At 38.3% G+C, this 25986-nt stretch overlaps 1 protein-coding gene across 6 annotated transcripts in view; it reads left to right on the forward strand.

The window, feature by feature from the left end:
• LOC126235988 (exostosin-3) overlaps window positions 1-25986 on the forward strand; it is a 155777-nt gene that overhangs the window by 105616 nt on the left and 24175 nt on the right. For all 6 annotated transcript variants that reach the window (XM_049944981.1, XM_049944979.1, XM_049944983.1 and 3 more), the window contains 2 exons: window positions 1876-2001; window positions 15514-15641. In XM_049944981.1, the coding sequence (XP_049800938.1) occupies window positions 1876-2001; window positions 15514-15641 (254 nt within the window). The remainder of the gene's footprint in view (window positions 1-1875; window positions 2002-15513; window positions 15642-25986) is intronic.

Below are 25986 nucleotides of genomic sequence, written 5' to 3' on the forward strand. Positions count from 1 at the left end.
TGGTGTGAACGTAATTCCAAGCACCACAATGGCTCAGATGAATGCAGAGTTGTAGATTTAGTTGTAACAGGCTGAATTAAATGGCCATGATGTTGGGTTACATCAACAGCCTGCCACAGTGCAAGTTCTGTCTGCATGGTGACCCCTGAAGAAACAACTGTATGTATCTACAGTCTGTGCTTTTTCTGCCGTACTAACTTCTTGGTGTACTTGTAGGACAGCCTTTGTTTACTAGCTGCAAGCAGGTGCTGCACAATGTTACTGCAGTCTTCACACTTATAAATACATCTCATGGACTGGCCTTTTTCTGTTTTCTCCATGTTTTATAGCACTTGAAGGTCACTGCCCGACCGTGTGTTTTAAAGCAATGTGAGACAACTTTAAAATGACTTTGAAAAAAAAAAAAATCTGTGTGAAAGATTAGAAGATTTCAAAGCACTCATAAATATAAAATGTTTCGAGCATATTAAGTCACTGGTAGCTGAATGTGTAGCGTACAAATCTTGTAATTGTGAAGTCTTTGTATTGATTCTCACTAATAGGAAGCTTCTTTCTTGTATTTAATTATTAACAAATATAGAATCATAACTTTTTAATAAAAATAAAATATTTTTATTTTTAATTACCAATTGCATGAAAATAAGAGTACTGGTATTTACACTGTATTAAAATTTGGTACAAAATGCGAAACATCAAATATAAAATATAATTTCATAAAACATTATGATTCAGTATTTGTTAATTAACATTTCAGTTTGTTAATAATTAAATAAAAGTAGAAAGGTTCAGTGACCCCACTTGTGTATTCACAAGCAAGAAAGAGACAGACATAGCTGTGGTATTCTAAGAAGTGAAGAACTGTACTGTGTTAAATGTCTAGTAATCATTAACCACTACTCAACACTTTCATTTGACATACGCCTTACATACTCTAACTTGATAAAATTTATTCCCAGGGTAATGTACGAGAATTCACTTTTCCTTTAAATGAATCACTATAACAGTAGTTTCTAATTATTAAATTTTTTCATAAATATCTGAGTCTCATTCTCTCTTTCCAAATGTGTTTTGCTGCTAACAGGTGATCAGATTTGTTTAATAAGGCATGTCATACAACCAAATCTTGTAAATAGAATATAGTTCTGAGAGTCTCTTTATTCATCTTATTTGAAGTAATTCCTTATATTATTTGGTGTAGTGCAGAAATTTATGCCTAAAAGCATATTTATGCATATTGCTAATGAAATGCTGTATGTTCCTTCTCTTTTGAGACAAGCACTTGAAATTCTATGTGCTATACTAAAATATTATGGCATTAATGGCATCCCTCTTGCATGGATGGACTCTTATATTCATAACAGAAGGCAGAGTGTTAAGTTGTAGACTGTGTCTCAGGAATGAAAGTAACCTCAGAATGGAAGAACATAATATGTGGGTCTCCAAAGTATTATTACTGGGCCCTTAAAAGGTGATTATAAACCTTAATGATGGCTGATGACACAAGCTTACTAATCAAGAATACAAGCTCCATCTTACCACAAAGAATTCAGATGGTGGCTGAACAGACATACTACAATTTGTTTACAGGAATCAGTTTATATCATGCAAACAGTAATGTTATTCACTTTGAACCGAGCAAGAAAGATCTGCCAGCATTAGCTCAGGTCAAAATAGTTTTCTCGTAGAAAATCTCTGTTGTGTTGATTTAAACACAAGTGTTGGTTTATTTTCCATATTTTCACTCCCCCCCTCCCCCTCTGTGTGTATAGTTTCATGTTAGAGCATGACTTACTGGTACTATTGTTGCTTTAACTTTTTTAACACATTTCTTGTATTTTGAAATTACTATGATTAAACAAAGTATTTACATTTCAGGTGCTTATCAACTCCCTCAGTAGACTTTATGGCTTACCATATCTTCATAAGGTGGTGGTTGTTTGGAATTCTCCAAAGCCACCATTGGAAGACTTACGCTGGCCTGATATTGGTGTTCCTGTTCATGTACGTTGATGATAAATTTATTACTCGTTCTTAGGTAATGATGTTACTTATTAGACCACACTGTATTTATGTGTACTATCCTGATTGTGTTATGTTCAGTATTGTGATGTTCGTACATGTTTTATTTGATTTTACTGTTGTTCAGTACTTTCTAACACATGTGACAGGAGTGCAACAGTAAATCAGGTGTGCATTATTGTCCATCCTAGTACAGAACAGTATGTTGCCTTCTAAAAGCATTTTCATAAATGCAACTACATGGATGTAATTATGACTCAACATTGTGTCTTTCTTGAAGAGGTTTGAGTGATGTAAATATACCAAATCATCTCATCTCTTCAGTATAATGATACTTCAGAAATAAAACAGCTCAAATATTCCATTTGTGCATGGTACCAGTAGCTGCTGCATCAATAATTTTTTAAAACTAGTACTGTTGTATAAATCTATTGAATTGGATTTTTTGTGGTGATGAATGTTTTGTTTTATTCAGTTAAAACATCAATAATGGTTGGGTTTATCCATTTCTTGATTACAGAGTGGATGTCATGCCTACAAGCATGTTTCACTAATTCTCTCAACTTATTTGATTTGATTATATTCAGTTCCCTTTGTTTTACTTCTGTTGATGTTCATCTTCTATCCTCATTTCAAGACACTGTCTATTCAGTCCAACTGATTTTTCAAGTCCTTTGGCGTCTCTGACAAAATTACAATGTTACTGGCAAACCACACTGTTGTTATTTCTTCTCACTGAGCTTTAATTCCCATTCCAAATTTCTCCTCATGTTTGTTGGCTCTTGCTCATTGTAGAGACTGAATATCAGGGATAGGGTACAATACTGTCTCACTCCCTCCTCAACTATTGCTCCCCTTTCACATCCTTTGACTCTTGTAACTGTCGTCTGGTTTCTGTGCAAGTTGTGTATAACCTTTTGCTCTCTGTGTTTTACCCCTGCTACCTTTAGAATTTCAAAGAGTGCATTCCAGTTGACGTTGCAAAAGCTGCCTCCAAATCTGCAAAAGCAATAAATGTAGGTTTGCCTTCCCTTAACCTTTCTTCTAAAATAAGTCATAGGGCCAAGATTGCCGCACTTGTAAACCCAAATTGATCTTTCCCTGAGGTCAACTTCTGCCAGTTTTTCCATTCTTCTATAAATAATTAGAGTCAATATTTCACAACCATGACTTGTTAAACTGATGGTTCAATAATATTCATACCTGCCTTCTTCAGAGATTGAAGTACTTACTACATTCTATAATGAAATAATAAGCAGCCAGTTGGATAAAAGAAATTTAATTTCTTTACCAGTTTCGGGCACGTAATGCCCTTTTTCAGATGGTTATGTGTACCGCATTATTTGTGAGTGTCAGTAATAAAGTGCATACAGCACAATGCCATGGTCCTACAAAATATATTCAGGAGCAATAAGTAACACAATACTGAATCCATTAATACAATAAGAGCTCTTAAATGCCCACATGTAGTTCACTGCTTGAAGTGTAAGGCTATTCTGCCCATCTCGTGTATTGTGCACGTCAGGTGGAAGAGTTTTGTCATGCCTGACTCTCCCAAGAATGTCAGTAATTCTGAGAGAATGTCATCTACTCCAGCTGCATCATTTCCACTTAGGTCTTTCAGTGCTCTGTCAGATTCTCCCCCCCCCCCTCCCCCCCACCTCAGCTTTATGTACTTCCTCTTCACTTTTTGTAATATTGTGCTCATTTTCAGTTCCCTTGTATAACCTTTCTAAATATACTTTCTGCCTTTTGCCTTCCCTTCTCTTCTTAATTCTTCCTTGTTCTCCCTGTGCGGCTGGTCCCGGCGGAGGTTCGAGTCCTCCCTCGGGCATGGGTGTGTGTGTTTGTCCTTAGGATGTTTTAGGTCAAGTAGTGTGTAAGCTTAGGGACTGATGACCTTAGCAGTTAAGTCCTATAAGATTTCACACACTTTTTTTTTTTTTTACCCGGTTTCAGTTCAACATTGCCTGATGCTCCCTCTGTAACTCCAAAATACAGCGGTTCTTTCAATTTATCCACGTCCCATCTCCTTAAATTACTACTTTTTTGCAATTTCTGCAGTTTTAACCTGTCTTTCATAATGAGTAGATTATGGTCAGAGTCCTCATCTGCTCTTGGAAATGTCCTACAGTTTAAAATCTAGTTTTGAGATCTGTGTCTTAACATTTTGTAATTAATTTGAAATCTTCCAGTGTTCTTACATCTCTTTCATGTATACATTGCTCTTTCATGGTTTTTAAACCAAATGTTTAAACAGTGACTAAATTATCCTCTGCAGGTGGACTGTCCTCGAGTCTATCAAATTTTTGTGAACTGTATTATTGCTTCCAGGTTCTCAGTAATCCAGTACTTTTTGCCGTAGTCTGCGGCATTGGCCCCTTACTTATCTTGCATAATGGTGAATCTCTCACCCAGTGCAAAGTCCCAAATACTGGAAAAAGATGCAGTTGACTCCTGTAAGAAGTGTAAAAGAACCAATGTCCTTAACATCAGATTGCTGCAGAATTCTAGAACACTTTCTGAATTGAAATGTAACAAATTTCCTAGAGACTGAAAAGCTTATGTCCATGAATTAACAAGGTTTTAGAAAGTGTCGCTCGTGTGAAACACAGCTCACTCTGCTCTCACATGATATACTGCTTACTATGGATGAAGGGTAACAGGCAGATTCCATATTCCTAGATATCCGAAAAACATTTGACATGGTACTCCAGTGCTGACTGCTGATGAAGGAACAAGGATACGGAATAGGTTCCCAGATATGTAATTGGCTTGAAGTCTTATTGAGTTATAGAACCCAGTATGTTGTTCCCAATGACGAGCGTTCATCAGAGACTAGAGTATCATCAGGAGTGCCTCAGGAAAGCGTGATAAGACCACTGTTATTTTCTGTGTACATAAATGATGTAGTGGACAGCGTGGGCAGCAATCTGTGGTCGTTTTCTGATGATGCTGTGGTGTATGGGAAGGTGTCAAAGATGAGTGACTGTGGGACAATGCAAGATGGCTTGGATGAAATTTCTAGTTGGTGTGATGATGGCACCTGGCACTAAATGTAGAAAAATGTAAATTAATGTGGGTGAGTCGGAAAAACAAACCTGTAATGTTCGGATACAACATTAGTAGTATCCTGCTTAATACAGTCACGTCATTTAAATATCTGGGCATAAAGTAACGAAGTAAGTAAATGGAATAGGCATGTGAGGATTGTAGTAGGGAAGGCAAATGGTCTACTTCAGATTATTGGGATGATTTTAGAAAAGTGTGGTTCATCTGTAAAGGAGACCATATATAGGACCCTGGTGCAACCTAGTCTTGAGTACTGCTCTAGTGTTTGGGATCCTCAATGGGTCAGATTAAAGGAAGACATCAAAGCAGTTCAGAGATAGTCTGCTAGGTTTGTTGCCAGTAGGTTTGGGTAAAGCGCAAGTGTTGCGGAGATGCTTTGGGAACTCAAATGGGAGTCCTTGGAAGGAAGGCGATGTTCTTTTCATACGGTGGCTTGCGGAGGATGATTGTAGGTGTAGCTCTATTCAGTCAGGAATGCCATTCCTGTTTAAACCTCTATCGTTGTTGTCCCATTCACGTAAAAACTAGTGGTCTTTTGTGTAGACTCTGTGTTGTTCAGGAAATAAGCAAACAACTTTCAGATTGCAACATGTGAACTACAAGGTTGTGCTGAAAAGTAATGCCTGTGAATGTTTTAATCTGTTTTCAGTATTGGTTGAGGTATTGCATGCTGTGCATATTACTCAGTTGACTTTCCAGCTTTGCCGATGCAAGTTGCGACCCTCTGCTGCAAGACAACACAAAATTGTAGCATGTAATGTAACTATGTCAGTGTGTGAGAAGCATCATGCTGGAATCCCTCAAAAAACCAGAAGCATGAATTCAAAAAGTTTGTTCATACATGGAGCACCCTGTCCTTCCTCATGACAATGCTAGCCAACACATGAGTACTGTGACATATGCAACAATTGATTCGATTTTCATCTCTTTCCAAAACTTAAAGAAAGCCTTCGAGGATTTCACTTTGATAGTGATGAAGTCGAGCATGCAGAGGTGAGGTTGTGGCACCTTCAACAAAGTCAGACAGTACATCGTGACAATATCAATGAACTGGTCTTTTGATGGGAGAAACATGTTCATTGCCAGGATAGCTAAGATGAGAAATAAATATGTAGACATGAAGAATAAAGATGTAAAATTTTCGTAACATTTGTTTTATTTAAAAAGATTTAAGAGTTTTCACAAAAAAAATTTGGAGGCATTACTTTTCTATGATTATATGAATGTGTTATATCTGGTTTTTTCCCCCTCTTCTCTTCCAGACATGTCCCAATGCAGCTGCTAAGTCCCATAGTGCTCAGAACCATTTGAGCCCAATGCAGCTGACATCAGTAATCCCTTTCCTTTCTCCCCACCTTCATCTTCAACTTACATATAGCGCCATTACTTTTCAGCACATAGTCATATATGTGATCACAGTATTTTAGTTTTGCACAAATGAAAGCTAAGTTCTCATTACATTTTTTCATATTCACAGTATTACGTGCAGATATTGACACATACTTGTTGTTATAATGGAGAAACACTGCTTTGAGATTTTTTTGACAAATCAGTGAAAAATCTCCACTCATTCACATCAAACTGTATGTTAAATTTACCTAACAATCCTGCATTACTACTATGAAAAATTAGGTCAAATTCTATGTGAAAATATGAGAAGATCCCTTCTTTTCTCTTCATGTACCACAAGAAAGATGTTCAGGAACAAAGGCTTTCTTTTTATTTAACATGTACCATAATAGTTTTCATAAATTCTAAAAAGACCGTAGTCTCTGATTGAATTATTCAGTTCAGCCTATGTGGCTGCCTCTGTCAAATAGACCAGTGGAAAAATCAGGATGGAGATGCTGAGTTGCTGATAGGCACAACAAAAAGACTGTCACAAAATGAGCTTTTGGCCAACCAGGCCTTTGTCAAAAGCAGACAACACAAACACACACACACACACACACACACACACACACACACACACACACACTATTGATTGAGGGATGAGAAGTGAGTTACCTTAGGTTTAGACCAGGAAGATTGTTGGAGTGAAGGATGTGCTGTATTGACACACACACACACACACACACACACACACACACACACACACACTATTGACTGAGGGATGGGAAGTGAGTTACCTTAGGTTTATACCAGGAAGATTGTTGGAGTGAAGGATGTGCTGTAATGATAACTCCCATCTGCGCAGCTCAGGAAATTTGGTGTTGGTGGGGAGGATCAAGATGTCACGGGTTGTGAAACAGCCATTGAAATCTCACATGTTGTTTTCTGTTGCTTGTTGTGCCATTGGGTGGTCCACCTTGTTTTGGCAACAGTTTGGCAGTGGCCATTCATTCTAGTTGACAGCTGGTTGGTTTTCAAACCAATGTAGAACACTGTACAGTGACTGCAGCAGATCTGGTATACAACATGGCTGTTTCCACAGGTGGCATGACCTCTGATGGGGTAGGACAAGCCTGTGACAGAACTGGTGTAGTTGGTGCTGGGTGGATGGGTTGGGCAAGCATTGCACCTGGGTCTTCCACAGGGTTATGATCCCTGTGGCAGGGGATTGGGGGTGGGAGGGGCATAGGGATGGACTAGGCTGTTGTGGAGGTTGGGTGGGCGATGGAACACCACTTTGGGAGGGATTGAAAGTATCTTGGGTAGGATGTCTCTCATTTCAGGGCATGATTATAGATAATCAAAGCCTTGATGAAGGACATGGCTCAATCATTCCAGTGCAGCATGGTATTGGGTGACAAGTGGGGCACTTCTTTGTGGTTGGTTCGTAGGATGAGTGTGAGGATCAGGTGTGTGTGAGGATATGGCATGGGAGATCTGTATGTGAATCAGGTCTGGAGGATATTGCCTGTCTGTGAAGACCTTTGTGAGGCCTTCAGCATACTGGGCGAGGGACTTTTCATCACTGCAGATGCATCTACCGTGGGTGGCCAGGCTGTACAGGCTCCCCACCACTACCAGCTTTTCTGAGCTGTAAAGATGGAAGCTATTATTACAGTACGTCCTTCGCCTCCCTGACCTTCCTGGCCTAAACCCAAGGTAACTCGCTGCCCCCCCCCCTCCCCCCCAATAGTGTGTGTGTGTGTGTGTGTGTGTGTGTGTGTGTGTGTGTGTGCGCGCGCGCACATGCGTGTGCACATGTTTTTTCTACAAGCTTGAAAAAGGTAGTGCATTACAAATGCTAGCCAAGTTCTCTATCTTTTGCCATGTGTACCTGTCGATGACGCAATGCTTCTGCCTCTCAGTGAGTTGTCTCCTTTATTTCTAAGTAATTTGTAAATCTCAACCAGAACTTTTCATACAATGAAACACAGCACTCCCTTCCTCACCCAGACGCTTTACAAGGAGATTCATGTATGGTCTTATGCACCCATGCATACACGCTTACCATCTGAACAGTCATGTCAATCTTAGTGTGATAGTCTTTTCTTCAGTAGGAAATTCAGCCAAATATCTGAGAAGTGCCAAATCTTCAGTGTGCATATATACCAGGTGTGTCTCCTGAGAATTGTCAGGTGCATTTTCTGTGGTGTTTGGCAGATATTTGCAGTTTTGTTTCCTGCAGTGTGTAGCTGGAATCACCCCAAACATATACTGTTTATCATGTCTTTCATGTGATGCCCATTGTCAATGGAAAGCATAAGTTTGTTTCCCATTATAAAAGAAAAAACTATTTGTGAAGCAGATTTTTCCATGCCCATTCGACAGATAAGCCCCAAATTAGTCTATTGTGATATTTGTTTTATCAATATATACTAACAGGGGTAGTAAAATACTCAAGGAGCAACTTGCAAGCCACATGGTCTGCTACCGCCCTGCAGCAGCACTACTCAGTTGGTTCTTGTCTACTGGTTATTCTTCGTGTTTTACTGACACTGTTAATACGTATCAATAAACTGAGTATCATACTAGATTAATCTGGGGCTGCTCTGTTGATAGGGCACATAAAATTCCACTTTAAAAATTACTTTGTTTGTAACAAGAAATAAACCAATGCACTCTGTTGACAGTGGGCATCACATGAAATGTGATGAGCAGTGTTTGGGCTGACTCCCATTTACAAATTGCAAATATCTGCCAAAAACCCAGAGGAAATACATCTGGTGACTTTTAGGAGAGAGACTGTGTACATTCAGTTATCCCAAGGGTGACCAACACTCTCATATTTCCTGGGATCTCCCATATTAAAGCTCTTCTCTCTGTCTCTCTTTTTTTTTTTTTAAATGCTTCCGGCCCACTAATTGACCACCTGTTTGTTCCATATGTTTTGTTAGTGATCACTACTGTAAATATTAATCATGGGAAGTACTGTCGATAGCCCAAATTCACTGACTGACAGATTTCTAAAAGTTTTTATATAATAATTAACACTATTGTCAACATCTAGTCTTTTTTGTTCGTACTTCTACAGAAAGAAGATGGTTTGCTTCAAGGGAATGCGAGGAGCTACAAAAGAGTGATATAAGATAGGGGAATGTTTACTTAGTTCTCCGCCAATACTGGCAATACACGGTTGCGCTCACCTCATAACGATCAGCAGTTATGATATAAGCAACACACGGAAGTACCAAGGACCCATAAAAGCAAATTACAGACACATTCATGTTTAAACTCATTTGTTGTCATTTCTCAGTTGCCTCATGACACATTTCGCCAGCAAGAAAAGTATGCCAGTTTTTTTTATATTTATTTATTTATTTATTTTTTATTATCTCAGTTTTTACTTGTTTCAAGAAAATGCTGTACAGTTGTGCAGTTTAAATTTATTGTGACTAAATCTCCCTTAAACCACCCTTAAAATCATAATCAAATGTTAGTCATCTTCCTTAAAACCATGATGAAATGTTGGTCGTCTTAGTTATCCCATATCAAACAGTCTTGGGTGCTGGTGGAAATTCCCCTTGAACTCTCCTCAACCCAGCTTGTATTTAGGTCCCAGCCTATTTTTTTGGTTGAAAATGTATTATCATGAACTATACTTTTCTTTATGTTTTTCTGTAAACTCCCTGTCTCCATTCAGATTAGATGATTTCTGACTTATGACATAGTCTTTAATCTGTTTGAAAGATAGAACAAAATCATTACAAGAACCACTTTCATAAGTAGTCCTAAAACTTAACGTCTGCAGGTTTCAAGGTTGCAGCAGTCTGTTTGCAACAGCTTTAAAATTTCTGAAAAAGTTAAATATTCCAAGAAATATTTAATGAAATTAAGTCAGACTTAATGATATTTATTTCCACATGTCAAGTGATATCCCACACCCAGCCTAGGCAAAAGTCCAGCATTCAAGGCTCATTAACAACTTCACAGCACATAGCAAGCTATACTTCCTTCTCCACTATAAGAAGACTAACCAGATGACTACGCAAGTTGGTGACCCCTTCTAACCTGTGGCTAAATAAGCCACTCATTTCTGAACATGTGGGACACCAAAACAATAGTAACTGCAATATACAGTGAAACCCAACTTCTACACTTTTCAAGGAACGTCAAAAAAATGGTGTAACATGTAGGAAAATGTAAAATGTGGTATATAACATTTTAAGCTGTAAAATTTATGCACTTTATGTGTGATATATAGAAGGCATCAAAAGATTCGTCAGGGACTTGTTTATTATCTAATAAAGGTTTATTATCTAGTAAAAACCGCTGATGTAACTGGAACTGATAACTGGCTGGGAAGTAGGAACATTTGACTCAATTTCATATGTCACAATCGATGTTTTTGAAAGCCTGCAGCTGTCATTTGTTATTTAAATACTGAAATACTGCATTACTTATGTATTTTTTCATGCTTAGCACAGCGTATTTCGAGAATTTTTTTTGTTGTCAGGGGCAAATATGCAAATAAGTATTTTGTGTTGCATTTGGATGTGTTGATCTGCGTCTCTCCTGTAGATGTCTTTTTGAGGTGATCAGGTACTGTGCCTCCTCAGTTACATAGAAAACCACACACTCGTAAACTATCACTCACATTGTTTGTGTAACATCGCAAACAAAAATACATACATAAATACTGAACTTGACAACGAGAATAAATTCTTGAAACATGTTTTGCTCAGCATAAGAAACTTGTGTAACCAGCGCAATCATTTGAGCAACGCAAAAGTGAATGATGGTGTCAACTAGTGTGGCCAAACGCCAAAATGCGCTAAATATGTTTCGACAAAGTTGACACAATTATAATAATGATCACAAAAATGCATTGTGCAGTAGAGACAATTTGGAAACAGTTACTGTGATTGGTCATAATACATTTAGTCGTAGGAACCTAGTTACTTCCATCAGCCATGATGCCAAGTAGAGCTTGGCAGCAGCAGAAGATATGGCATGAATTGTTGCAATTGTTACATGTTTAGCAGTTCAAATCTGCTGTGTAAAGCACCACATACTATTTATAAACACTGCTGGACGGCCAACATCATGCCAACGTCATATTTTTCTCCATGAACACTTTTTTGTAATGCGTAAATCGCGGGAAAATTATAAATATGTTGACCCAAAATCGGGTGCAGATTAACATTGTGGACATAGGTAATTTGATGGGAACAATAAAAAACGTTGTAAACAGCGGGAAAACATTAATTCCAGTAACGTAAAAGGGGGATTATACTGTAGATGCTTGTGGTTATTGAAGCTGGGAAGCTATATCAGTTTTGTGATTCCTTATATATGGGTTTATGTCATTTATTGTGGACTGCAGAGTAATTTTTGTGTTTCCTAATTGTTGCTTCTTGTTTACCTCCTGGAGTTTAATTTTTGTAGAATGTTTGTTATATACGGGCTGTTACTGTTCCACCCTTTGCATGTACCATATTTACTCGAATCTAAGCCGCACTTTTTTTCCAATTTTTGCTATCCATAAAACCACCTGTGGCTTAGAATCGAGTGAAAAGTAAGTGGAAGTTCTGAAAAATGTTGGTAGGTGCCACCACAACTAACTTCTGCTGTCGTATATACAGACATGCTTTGCAGGCACAAAGATAAGTACTGGTGCCAAAACCTCTGCGTCAGTAAAAAAAAATTTAAAAAGAGGCTAGAAGATCAGCTTTTTTCTCCGCCCCGAGTTTGGACTACTGCATTTTCATACATTATCCAATGAAGTAAATAGAAATTCTGTATTCTACATCTTCCAGTGTAGCAGCCTTTCAAATATTCGTAGCAACAAAAATAAATTTCTTTACACAAAAATACCAACAATGCACAAGGCTTTAGGATTGTTGCATGAGTTGATATGCTGGCCTCATTAACATTTCACGTAGTGGCACATATTGCTTCGTGGAATTTTGTGAAGAACTTTCATTATAGTGCCAAATTCAAGAGGGGAGTTATTTCTTTTGCGGAACAAAGTTCTAATCGTGCTGCAGGTTTGCAATACGAGATTGGTGAGAGCAGCGTCAGGCGATGGCGACTGCAGAGAGACAAATTATTTGAATGATCAAGTAGCAGGAAAGTATTTAGTGGGCCAAAGTGTGGCCGATATCATGCACTAGAAGTGATTTTAAATGAATTTGTTAAGGAACAGTGTCAGAAATTCCTGGCTGTGAACGCCAAAATTTTAAAAATATGAAATTGCTGGAGAGCAAGAAATCGAAAATTTTAAGGCTAGTTGAGGCAGGATTGATCTGTTTATGAAGCGCTGGGGTTTTTCACTTCGAAGGCAAACTTCAGTTGCACAGAAGCTGCCAAAAAATTATGGTGAAAAACTTGTGGAATTTCAGTGCTTCATAATTAGGCGGCGTACAGAAAAGCAATACCTTCTTGGTCCGATAGGAAATGCTGACCAAACTCCCATATATTTTGACATGCCATCAAATTATATGGTTGATGCCAAAGGAAAGAAAGACATAAGTGTTCTTACATCAGGGGGTGAAAAACAGCGGATGTCCGTCATGCTTGCTTGCACAGCACATGGACATAAATTACCCCCATTCATAGTTTTCAAGCGAAAGACTTTACCGAAATCAGAAGTGTTTCTAAAAACTGTAATTGTACGAGCAAACGAAACTGGGTGGTTTTCGGAGGACATGGTGCTGGAATGGATTGGGTGTGTGTGAAATTGTCGTCCTGGCGCAATGCTCGGTTTACGCAGTCTGTTGGTATTAGATGCGTACACAGGCCATACAACACCTGCAGTAAAACGAAAATTAGAGGAAAGCAAAACAGACTTGGCAGTAATGCCAGGCAAGATGACTTCAATTCTGCAACCACTTGACGTCTGTTTGAATAAACCATTTAAGGGCGAGCTTAAATGCATGTACACAGACTGGCTTTCGAAAAGTGACAGTCAACTGACACCAACAGGACGTGTAAAACGCACAAGTTTGTCGCAAGTGTTTCAATGGATTTATGATGCATGGAAGTGTGTTCCAAATCAGACTGTGCAACAAGCATTTAAAAAATGTTCGATATCCAATGCACTAGATGGTACGGAGGACGATGCTCTGTATGAAGAAATGAGCAACAAAGAATCGAGTGATAGTGATTCAGAATCATGACTGAGATTTTAAACATTTTGTATAAGATGTATTACAAACCTAATAAAATTTTGTTTTAAATTTCAGCGTTTGATTTCTAAGTTATTTTCATTCTTATTTTATAAGTGTTGCACAGGATAGAAAAGCATGGAGAGCAGCATCAAACCTCTCTGCAAACTGAAGACAACAACAACACACTCTGCATTTGAACTCATCACTAAAAATCTACTACGAAAATCTGATTGGCAAGACTGTTTGGGATGTATGTCAATATGGCCAACTCTACGTTCTGAATTTTTTCCTACCAGTGACAAGAGATGTTTGCTAATAGGAACTTTTGTGAATCGTGAATCACATGCAGTTTTCTCTTCACCATAAGAATAATACGAATGTAAACATTATGACATGTATTCTTTAGTGTTTGCTGCTGTCTCATTTAAATCCTGTCTGCCTAATGAACTACGAAACTAGAGTGAGACAACAACAAACGCGGAAGAATATACATATCATGTCATGTTTATATTCGTATTAATCTTATGCTGAATAGTGATACAGTCAGAAATGAAGCACGATAACTGACTAGATTTTTAAATCTAAGATGACTCTAATTTCTGTGCGGAATGTAATGTACTAAAGAGGCGTCTGCAAAGATTTTCAAACTGAGAAAAATTTTCCCTAAACTCTCGTTCAGAACATATTCTATTATACGCAGTCTATTATTTGGTTCTTGTTGATCATTATAAAAGAAAAAAGCAGTGTAAGTAGCAACAAATAGCAGTCTCTTGCCATTGTTTCGCTAATGAGACAATTCCTCTTTTTTTTTAATTGTAAGCTGTGATAGCGCGCACAAAAGCAAGCCATGCCACAAGCGGCGACAGGTCATAAACACTCATTATCATAATGCAACAAACAATGCATGACACAGTACAATAATGTAAACACCTATAACAAAGAGAACGGCACTTATCAGATCAAATCAAAATAAGCAATCGATTCAAACCAGACAAAGCACGTGGAAAAGGAAGGGTACCCATATAAATACAGACGGAGTGCCTGACACATACCAATGGCTACCTGGTAAAGCTTAACTGTTAAGCTTACGACTCGAACCAAACTACTGTAGCTGTACCTTCATCCATTCGACCTAAATTGTGTCTTATGTTACAATGGACCAACTTTGTTTCGATTTGGAGGTGCGGTCTAAAACTTCCCTCTCCCCTTGAATTTCAAGTCTCAAATTTCAGGTGTGGCTTAAATTCGGGAAATTTTTTTTACCTTGATTTCGAGTCTCATTTTTCGGGTGCGGCTTAGATTCGAGTGCGGCTTAGATTCAAGTAAATACGGTAAATTGGAGAAAATTTGCAGTACCTCAGCACTTTACCCACTGATGTCTGACACTCATTGAAACATTCAGGGTTTCAACATTGCTCCCCAGCTGGAGACCCAATAGCTTTTCATAAATTTGTTCCTACGTTTGGCACAACAACTCATAATTTAGTTTTTGGAGTTGTTTGTTCACCGGCACTTTTTCATGATTATATTTGTTTTGTCTCTATATTACTTCTCCCTCTAGCTTTTCTCCCAGTCGTTTTGTCATTATATACTACTCTCCGCAGTTTCATTTTTAATTCAGTTTTAGTTTGGAATAGCAGGTTTTAGGTTGACAGGTGTTTTGCAGTTAATTGTATCTTAATTATCAAGTGAGGTGGCACAGTAGTATGATGTAAGATACATGTTTGAGATGATAGTGATTCAAATCTCTGCTTGCCTACCCAGATTTAGTTTTCCATAGTTCACTCAAGGCAAATGACAAGGTGGTTCCTTTGTAAAGGACATAGTGAATTTCCTTCCTTTGATATCATACTTAGATTAAAAGAATATGTAGTTCTGATATTTGTCATCTGCATTATAACATAATTCTGTACTTTTATAGGTAGTGAAAGCAAGCCGCAACAGTTTGAACAACCGTTTTCTTCCATATGACGCTATTGAAACAGAGGCTGTGCTCTCTGTTGATGATGATGCACATTTACGTCATGATGAAATTATGTTTGGCTTTAGGTGAGTGCACTTTGTATCACTGTGAATATATTTTGTCACAAAATACCAGTACAGCATGCACATACGGTCTGAGTGAAATGATTCTTTTGTGACTTAAATTTTGTATTATTTGTGTGTATGATTTTTGGTTATAGAGTAGAGGCATTTCCCAAATTCTATGATAACCTTTCATGTTTTAAATATTTGTTCCATACTTCTGCTTTATTGTATTGGATGTAGGTTTGTAGAGCATTTGACCTGCCATCCTACAGGATGAAAAGTAATATCAGATTTCCCAAATTGTAATTAAAAATAGTGAGAAGATAAGTGTACGTTACTCAGAATAGGTGCTTCAGTCTGCTGTGAAATGTCACCCCGTACTTAGGGACAGGAAAATTTCATGTAAATGAAACATGACAAATATCACAAAATCAGCAGATTTTATGACATAACATGAAATTGACATTTTTACAAAACTAGTGAAATTTGGTATTTTTCTGTTACCACATAAAAATCTTATAAATCTGAAGACATTGATATTGGTAGCTGATAGTTATTTAATGTGGAAATTGGATCATGATTTTTATTCTTATGGCTGAGATACACATATAACCTTAAAATAACTGTCTGGTTACTGTTTAAAAGCTGATGTCTAGATGAGGCATCAACCGGTAACGGCTTTATCTGCCGAAGTGAAATTTCTTGGCTGCTTTTTACAAGACATCATAGGAAAAAGTCATATTTTGGAGAGATCTTCAGTGCAGTACATTTAATATAACTGCATGCAGATTGCATACTGTAACTTGTCTCCTACTGTAACTTGGCCCCTCTCTGGTGAAAGTCAGCTTACTTCATGCCACACCAGAATGTTTATACTCATTACCAGCCTCAGCTACGTAAAAGTATTGTGTACCATAACAAAAAGGAGCCATTGTGAATCTAGCGTTTCATGTGCAGTGTTGTGTGTAGTGATTGTTGACATTATTTCCAAATATGAACAAAGAAGCTGTACTTTCCTTCTAGTGACTTGCCATTAATCTTAAAGTCACTTCTGCGATGCATTAATTCATCATATGTTTGTTTCTTTTATAAACTTTATGCTTGTTGCTCTGGAAGAAGGAGGCAGAGCTCATTTCGACAGCCACTGTGCTACAGACCAATTGCAAGCTTTAACATATTGTATCCTCTGGTCAGGGACCCTGTTAAAGTGTGCAGTCTATATTTTTGTAGTACACAAATGTAAATATGAAAATCAGCAAATCAGCCCTTTAATATTTTCAAACAAGTAAATCGACATGGTACTTATAGGGTACTTATTATAAACTTTTGCTGCTTGAGAGGTCCCCATGAAAAATGAGTGATTGTAAGACAATTAATTGTATGGAAACATTTGTAAGGAAATACGGAAGAGAAGTAACCAATAAATCATTGAAAGAAATACATTTTCATTTTCACATGAGAGGGTAACATTTGTTTATTGCATACCACGTTTACATTCCGGGTTACAAACTTCACATGGCAAAAGGTAGTGAGTAGTGTGAAGTTTGTACAGATTACATTTCACAATTCTTTGCAGCACTTTCTGAACGGTGGGCCACGGAACGTGCAAATACTCATGCACATTGCGTCCAGCACTCTCAGTCTTGGCAACAGTAACTTCTTTAGCAATTTGTGGTGCAATTGCCAGTGGTCTCTCCCAGGAGAAATTCCCAAATCACCAGGTAATTCAAACTTCCAAATCAAGTTCTTCAATGCTGATGCTGAAAGAGGACCTTGCCATACTCCTTTAAGGCATCAATACCCACGAAGTGCAGCAGCACTATTGCTGTTGTTTAGATGAAACAGCTTTATGAGTAAACTAGATAAAAAGTCAGTAGAGTCATATCTCAATGAGGGACTTGAAACTTTCAACTCAGGACAGGAGCATATAGAGGAACTATGGCTCAAGTTTAAAAGAACACTTGACCACACACTGGATAGATATGTACCCAATAGACAATCCATAATGGTGGGGAATTTCTATGGTATACAGTCAGTCTAAAGGAACTTCTAAAGAAACAGAGATTGCTACATAATAGGTATCAAACAAAGCCTAGGGCTATAGATAGAGATGCTCATGAAATGCATTTGGCTATCAAGGGAGCAATGTGTGATGCCTTCAATGACTACTGTAGCAGAATATTGCCAAATGATCTTTCAGAGAACCTGAAGAAATTCTGATCATTTGTAAAGGATGTTAATGGCACCAAGTTAGTGTGCAGTCCAAAGCAAATGAGACAATAACTGAAATTCAGGGCAGCAAAGCAAAAGCTGAAATGCTTAACTCAGTTTCCAAATGTTCCTTTATAAAAGGAAAACCCAAGAGAATTGCCCCGGTTTAATCCTTGAACCATTGAAAAGATGAATGAAATAAGTATTAGTGTTAAGGTCTTGAGAAACAGCTGAAATCATTAAAATTGAACAAAGTTCCAGGGCTCAATGGAATCCTTGTCAGATTCTGTACCAATTTGTAGCTGAGTTAGCCCCTCTTCTAATTATAACCTATCATAGATCCCTCGAACAAAAAACTGTGCCCACTTCTTGGAAAAAAACACAGATCTCTCTCGTCTACAAGAAGGATAGTGGACGTGGTTCACAAAACTACAGTCCAATATCGTTGACATCGATTTGTTGTAGAATCTTAGAACATATTCTGAGCTCAAACATAATGAGGTGTCTTGAACAGGATGACCACCTCCATTCCGACCATCATGGATTCCCAAAATGTTGATTATGTGAGACCCATCATACTTTTCCCACATGACATACAGAGGGCTTTGGATCAAGGCAGTCAGGTAGTGCAGTACTTCTTGATTTCTGAAAAGCATTTGACTCAGTACCACACCTAAGGTTTTTGTCAAAAGTACAATCATATGGCGTGTCAAGTGAAATTTGTGACTGGATTGAGGACTTTTTGATAGGGAGACTCAACATGTTATTTCAGATGGAGAGTCATCATCAGATGTAGAAGTAACTTCAGGTGTGCCCACGTAAGTGTGTCAGGGTCCTTGCTGTTCTTGTCGTATATTAATGACCTTGCAGACAATGATAATAGTAATCTCATAGTTTTTGCAGATGATGCAGTTATCTATAATGAAGTACTTTCTGAAAGAAGCTGCGTAAATTTTCAGTCAGATCTTGGTAATATTTCAGAGTGGTACTAAGACTGGAAACTTGCTTTGTAAATTTGTGCACTTCACAAAAGTGAAAAAACATGGTATCCTATGACTATAATATCGGTGAGTCACTGTTGGAATCGGCCAACCCATACAAATACTCGGGTGTAACACTTTGTGGGGATATGAAATGGAATGATCACATAGGCTCAGCCATGGGTAAAGCAGGTGGTAGACTTCAGTTTATTGGTAAAAAACTGGGGAAGTGCAATCAGTCTACAAAGGAGATTGCTTACAAATTACTTGTGTGACCAGTTCTAGAATATTGCTGAAGTGTGGGAGACCTGTACCAAATAGGACTAACAGCAGAATTGAATGTATATAGAGAAGGGCAGCATGGATAGTCACAGGTTTGTTTAATCCATTGGAGAGTGTCACAGAGATACTGCAGGGTCTGAACTGGAACACTCTTGAATGTCGACATAGAATATTCCAAGAAAGTCTATCAACAAAGTTTCAAGGATTGGTTTAAATTATGTCTGTAGGAATATACTACAGCCCCCTCCATATCACTCACATAGGCGTCATGAGGATAAGATTAGAGTAATTACTGCGTGCACAGAGGCATTCAATCAGTCATTCTTTTTGCGCTCCATACATGAATGGAACAGGAAGAAACTCCAGTACCCTCTGCCATGCGCATCATGGTAATTTGCAGAGTATAGAAGTAGATGTCGATGTAAAGCTGTGCGTATTGACAGACTGCAAGTGTAATGCACACTGATGCTTGTGTTTCAGCCCTATGTCACCATACCAGTATTGGTGCCTAATGGCAGGTCATGATACAATGATAATAAGTATCAAGCAGACGTTTTTTGTAGGTACCAGCGCAACATTAAGCAGCATGATTGTGTTTCTTGTAACCTTGTTCATCTTTTTAAATAACACCCTGTATTTTTTATTTGGTAATCCAATTCCTCTTTTCAAGATATGTTCAAAATTTTATTACAATGTGCCATTCACATAAGTGTGACATTATTAAAAATTAACACAAAAATGACTTTGACTCTTCTGTATAACCACACAGTAATGGTACCCAGGGTAATGTAACTCACCTGTTGCTCTAGTTGACAGTAAATAAATGGAAACACAAGGAAAAGGCAGTCAGTTTTCATCAGTGAAGCTTTGTGTGGGTACAATTTACATCAATGATGATAGGGTAGAAATGCTACTCGTTATAAAAAGTGTAAGTTACCAGATCAGTAATTGCAATAATGTTCTGTTATTCACCATACAGTTAAATGTAGTGTAGCTAACTAGTATTTCTAGCTTATCTTTCATTTGTGTATGTAGTATTTGCACAAAACTTCAACTGAAGACTACTGATTGAATGACAGGGAGTGCGTATCTTCATAACAACCAAGTTACAAGAAGAGGTTGGTCTGGCCTCAGCAGCCGATACTGTGGTCATGTGTGTGAGAGAGAGTTGCATTAGTGTGTGTGTGTGTGTGTGTGTGTGTGTGTGTGTGTGTGTGTGTGTTTCAGATGAAGGCGTTTTTGGCCGAAAGCTTCTTGCTGACAGTCTTTTTGTTGTGACGATCTGCTATTAAGTGTCTCCGCTGTATGATGAGTAGCAACTATCCTTTTCTTAATGTTATCATTATTCCATTCTGGATTTTCCATTGTTTTAAGTTAAAAGAAACACAGTCATGTTGATTAATGTCTCACTGGTAGCTAAACAACATTTGATTGATACTTTTTTTTAATTTTGCTTCTGTAGGAAAAGTTACATGGGAGTGGTCAAGATAAATAGGACAGCTCATATTATAGTACCGACAGTATATTGAAGTTATGGGAATGCTATCTTTTGAAAAACTTTGAATATTGTTTGGATGCAGAGCTATTTCTTCTGTAATTGGTTAGTTTTAAGAGGTCTGAAGTAAATTTTCTTTTCTAAGTAAAGGAAAATAAATGAGATGTTTTATGTCAGTTTTATAATATAATTAATAGGTGCATGTTCATTTCAATATAAGACATAAAAATAATGAAAAGCAACAAAAATCTTCTTCTTCCTGAAGCATTTCTGCTTATGCAGGTCCTTAGCAAAGCCTTTTCCAATCTACTTTTTTCTGACACAGTCTATTGTTCAGCATATCCTCCCAGTGTAGTCCACTTTGATTCACATCATTCTTCACCTGGTATCTCCATTTCATTTCTGATCTTCCAGTGGGTCTCCTTAATATTCAGTGCATTCTAGGGCTCTTCTTGGAAGTCTTCCTTGTCCCAGTCTTTTAATGTGGCCAAATCATTTAACCCTATGTCTCTCCATAGTTTCTTGCTTCTTATCCTGTCCCTTCTCATCTTACCTAGGATCCATCGTAGAATGCATCGGAACGAGAGGTCCTTGGTTCAAGTCTTCCCTCGAATGAAAAGTTTACTTTCTTTATTTTCGCAAAGTTATGATCTGTCCGTTCACTGACGTCTCTGTTCACTGTAATAAGTTTAGTGTCTGTGTTTTGCGACCGCACTGCAAAACTGTCCGATTAGTAGACGAAAGGACATACCTCTCCATTGGGAACTGAAAACATTTGATCGCAAGGTCATAGGTCAACCAATTCCTCCACAGGAAAACACGTCTGATGTATTCTATATGACACTGGTGATGGCATGTGCATCACATGACAGGAATATGTTGTCGACCCACCTATCTTGTACACTTGGCGAATGGATAAAAAGATTCTTCTACCTTGCTCGATTTAGATTTTCTTGTGGATGTGATAATCACTCCCAAAAAAGTGATGAAAACATAAGAGTTTGTCACATAAACTGAAACAAATGAATGCAACAGTTTCACAGTTGTAGTTTTCCCTGTGCTCTGTCAAAACATATGTTTTTAACGTTTTCAAATTTTTCCGTGTGTAGACCGTCAATTCCTGCATATGTCCAAGCGAATCTGAACGTGTCCTGGAATTTTGGAGAGCAAAGTTGATTATGTGCGAGTGCCTGAACTTTGATAATTGACACACGATCACGTAAACAATTCTGCTCTGTGTACCTGTGCAGCTTCGCAAAATCATAGATTCTTTGCCCAAAGTATTCCACTTGCTGAAAACCAAACACGTCTAACGGTTGCACAAGAGGTGTACAACCTGGAAGAATGGTAATAATGTCTACTCCCACACTAAAATTGTACAATGCCTGATCCTTCTGTCCTGTATAGCTGTCAAGAAGTAAGGCAAAATCTTTGTCTGCATAAGGAGCAATCACACGTTCATTAAAGTCTTTCACTAGTCTTTTCTCCATTTTTTTCTGACGCACTGCAATTCTCAATGACATTCGGCATTTGCGCGAGTTCCCTATTCACCTGTTGCTGAACTTGCGGTCCAAATACACCATTTTTTTCCTGCAAACATAAATAAAATGTAGGTAAAAGAAATCCTGCTTTGTTCAGAGCATATTGTATGCTAAAACTGTGAAGTGGCATGCAGCTGGTCTACAGTACATTCCGTGTCGCCTTCTCCAACTAACGATAATGTGCGGGTCGATTTCATTTCATAGTTAAAACTGGACTGATCTGTGTTGATAATATATGCGTCTTCATACTGTTGGAATCTGATGTTAGTTTATGTAAGAAATGTCTTGGAACACTCTAAAAGTTCTTCCAGTTTATTCGCGTAGTTCTTGCTTACATATTTCGTAATCATCCTGCTCGTAATTTTGTATTTTCTTTTGAACGTGACAAACCAATGAGGTGAAGCCTTGAAGCCCAGGCCGATTTGTTTAGCGTAATGCAATCCCCAAATATGTAGGTCTGTATCATGCACTGCACTTAATAAATTGTCAGTATACAAGGTTTTCTAGTTCACTGAACTTCTGTCTTCGGGTTCCACCTCGTTCCATGACTTGTTTGCAATATTTAATTGAGCTTTTTTCCTCCATCCCTGTAAATCTAAATTTATTTGTTACTTCACTTCATAATCTATATTTGCGTCTTTTAATTGGTTTGGACAGTAACCTGTATTGGAGCATTTCCTTCATGTAACCCAAAGAAATACCATCAGATTGAAGTCGCAGTATTTCCTCTTCGTGTTCTTCGTATGGATCGTCAACAATCTCATCATCTGGTACATACAGCCCCGCAGCAATCAGCAAGGTACCATCATCACCACATGTACTGTTTATCAACAAATGTAGGAAATAATCATACAAATGTTCGACAATCGTTTGATCCCTTAAGGAACTTTCTGATTCCTTACAGTTCGGAAAATATTCATTGACCTTGTTATTGAAGTAGTGAGCAATATTTGCTGGATTCATATTGCCCACAGAATACATCTCACGTATTTAATGCACTCTCGTCCAAAGTAGCGAACAGTCAACTGCCAGCCAGGGAGCCTCGTTAGCAGGAATACTCTCTCTTCCGTGCACTGTAGTCTACTGACGTTGTGTGTTTCGATGTTTGTTTAGGTGTAGCGTCCCCATGCTATGGTGCAGTTACCTCACATCAGATGGACAGACAGACAGATAATAATTGTATGAAAATAAAAAATTAAACTTTTCGCTCGAGGGAAGACTTGAACCAAGGACCTCTCTTTCCACAGCTGCTCACGCTAACCACAGGACCACGGCACTCCTGAGCTCACACTATCCTTGATGTTGCCTATCTTGCGCATGGACTACTCAGTTTGTATATTTTGTTTATTTTTTTTCATAGTTCCACACAACTTCTTCCTGTTTTCTCGATTGATCTGTGTTCAGTGTCAACTTATAACTAAATCTGAGGAGGATGCGATGGGGAGGTTCCCTTGTTAGATCTTTCATTGTCCAAGTTCAACATTCTGACCCATAGATCTGAACTAGTAAATAAAGACTTTTATATCAGGCTCTTTTTCAGATGTTTTCCAATTTCTAATTATGTCCAGTACACAATAACAAAATTATGAACAATTTTCTATCCCCTGCAAAATTTCATCCTTGCTGTTCCCATTCTTGTTTAACTTACTTCCTAGATATTTGAGGTAAAAAGTAGAGAGCATAATTCAAAAAGAAGCCATCAGAAAATAACATTGCAAGCGGAAAAATACCCAAATTGGCTAAGCATTACACTGAAGAAATTAAGCAAAAAATGAAACATTTTTTCCTGTCTCTGCCCATAGTTGTAAATTTCAGTACATATTTTTACAGATGGAGAAGTGAATGTGCGTTCAATGGGAAGGAAGATTAGTTTTTAATGTCCCATTGATCAGGGTCAGAGCACAAGCTGTGATGAGACCAGGATGGGCAGTGGGAAGGATAACTTACTCAGTTCTTTGAATTTGGGAAGAAACACTTTATAGTAACCAGCATCTGACAAGACCATGGATGATTTGAAAACCAACAGAAACTGGCTGATTAGCCGCAGTACTCAGCAGCAAGTCACCGAGAGTAAACAGGTGGACACAATGAGAGGGAAAGACAATGGAGTTGGCACAACGAAATAACAAGTCCAGTGAGTTAACCAAGATCGGAACCTAAGACACAATGAATCCAGTACCAAGACAATGATGTATGGTGAGATCAGTATAAGAGCATAGTGAAATCATGGCTAACTGTGAAATCGCTGTGCCGCTAGTTAAAAGGTCAGCTGCGTGCGCTGATAGGCTGATAAGGTGTGTCCCTATGGCCCCGCTTGTTGGAAGGAAAGCAAAGTTTTGGTCTGATCAAAAACAGCAGTAGCCCAAATTATTATTCTAACTACAATTAAAATTCCACTACCTCTCATTTAACCATCATTTGAACAAAATAATTTCTAGAATGAGATTTTCACTCTGCAGCGGAGTGTGCGCTGATATGAAACTTCCTGGCAGATTAAAACTGTGTGCCCGACCGAGACTCGAACTCGGGACCTTTGCCTTTCGCGGGCAAGTGCTCTACCATCTGAGCTACCGAAGCACGACTCACGTCCGGTACTCACAGCTTTACTTCTGCCAGTATCTCGTCTCCTACCTTCCAAACTTTACAGAAGCTCTCGTGCGAACCTTGCAGAACTAGCACTCCTGAAAGAAAGGACATAACGGAGACATGGCTTAGCCACAGCCTGGGGGATGTTTCCAGAATGAGATTTTCACTCTGCAACAGAGTGTGCGCTGGTATGAAACTTCCTGGCAGATTAAAACTGTGTGCCCGACCGAGACTCGAACTCGGGACCTTTGCCTTTTGCGGGCAAGTGCTCTACCATCTGAGCTACCGAAGCACGACTCACGCCCGGTACTCACAGCTTTACTTCTGCCAGTATCTCGTCTCCTACCTTCCAAACTTTACAGAAGCTCTCCTGCGAACCTTGCAGAACTAGCACTCCTGAAAGAAAGGATATAGCGGAGACATGGCTTAGCCACAGCCTGGGGGATGTTTCCAGAAACATATATCCTTTCTTTCAGGAGTGCTAGTTCTGCAAGGTTCGCAGGAGAGCTTCTGTAAAGTTTGGAAGGTAGGAGACGAGATACTGGCAGAAGTAAAGCTGTGAGTACCGGGCGTGAGTCGTGCTTCGGTAGCTCAGATGGTAGAGCACTTGCCCGCGAAAGGCAAAGGTCCCGAGTTCGAGTCTCGGTCGGGCACACAGTTTTAATCTGCCAGGAAGTTTCAAAATAATTTCTAATCATGGCCTGCTGCCTAGTTACGCAACCACACAATATTAAATAAAGTGTACTCAGAACTAGTAAAGATGTACTCTTATAATAAAAGGCAGCTTTACTGACACACGAGAAGGTATATGTGATGAGTTTGCCAAGGCAAGACTTTAAGCAGTTCTGAAAATATTTAATAAATGGAACTTAAAATTTATGACCTCATGGAAATTTTAATACAGCGAACAAATCAAGTGACGTAATAGTCTAATTAGTGTGCTACAATCATCATCATCATCATCATTATTAATATTTATTTCTTTTCTCAGACGTTATGTCTGGTCAAAAATTGAAAGTGACGCGGACCTTGATCAAGCGTGACTTCCTTTTAACTGTACGGAATATGTTATATTGCGTTTAGGAACTTTCGGGTAATTGAACATGTATCAATAATTACGGATTTCTGTAGTTGTATATATAAGTTTGGATGTACATTATTATTATTATTATTATTATTATTATTATTGAAAGGTGTACAACCTTGCTTCTGCCATTTTTTCACCAACATTTGCAGCTTTAATGAAGCAAATTGGTTGCACATATATAATT

Source organism: Schistocerca nitens, chromosome 2 (genome assembly GCF_023898315.1).
Source record: "Schistocerca nitens isolate TAMUIC-IGC-003100 chromosome 2, iqSchNite1.1, whole genome shotgun sequence".
NCBI lineage: Eukaryota > Metazoa > Arthropoda > Insecta > Orthoptera > Acrididae > Schistocerca > Schistocerca nitens.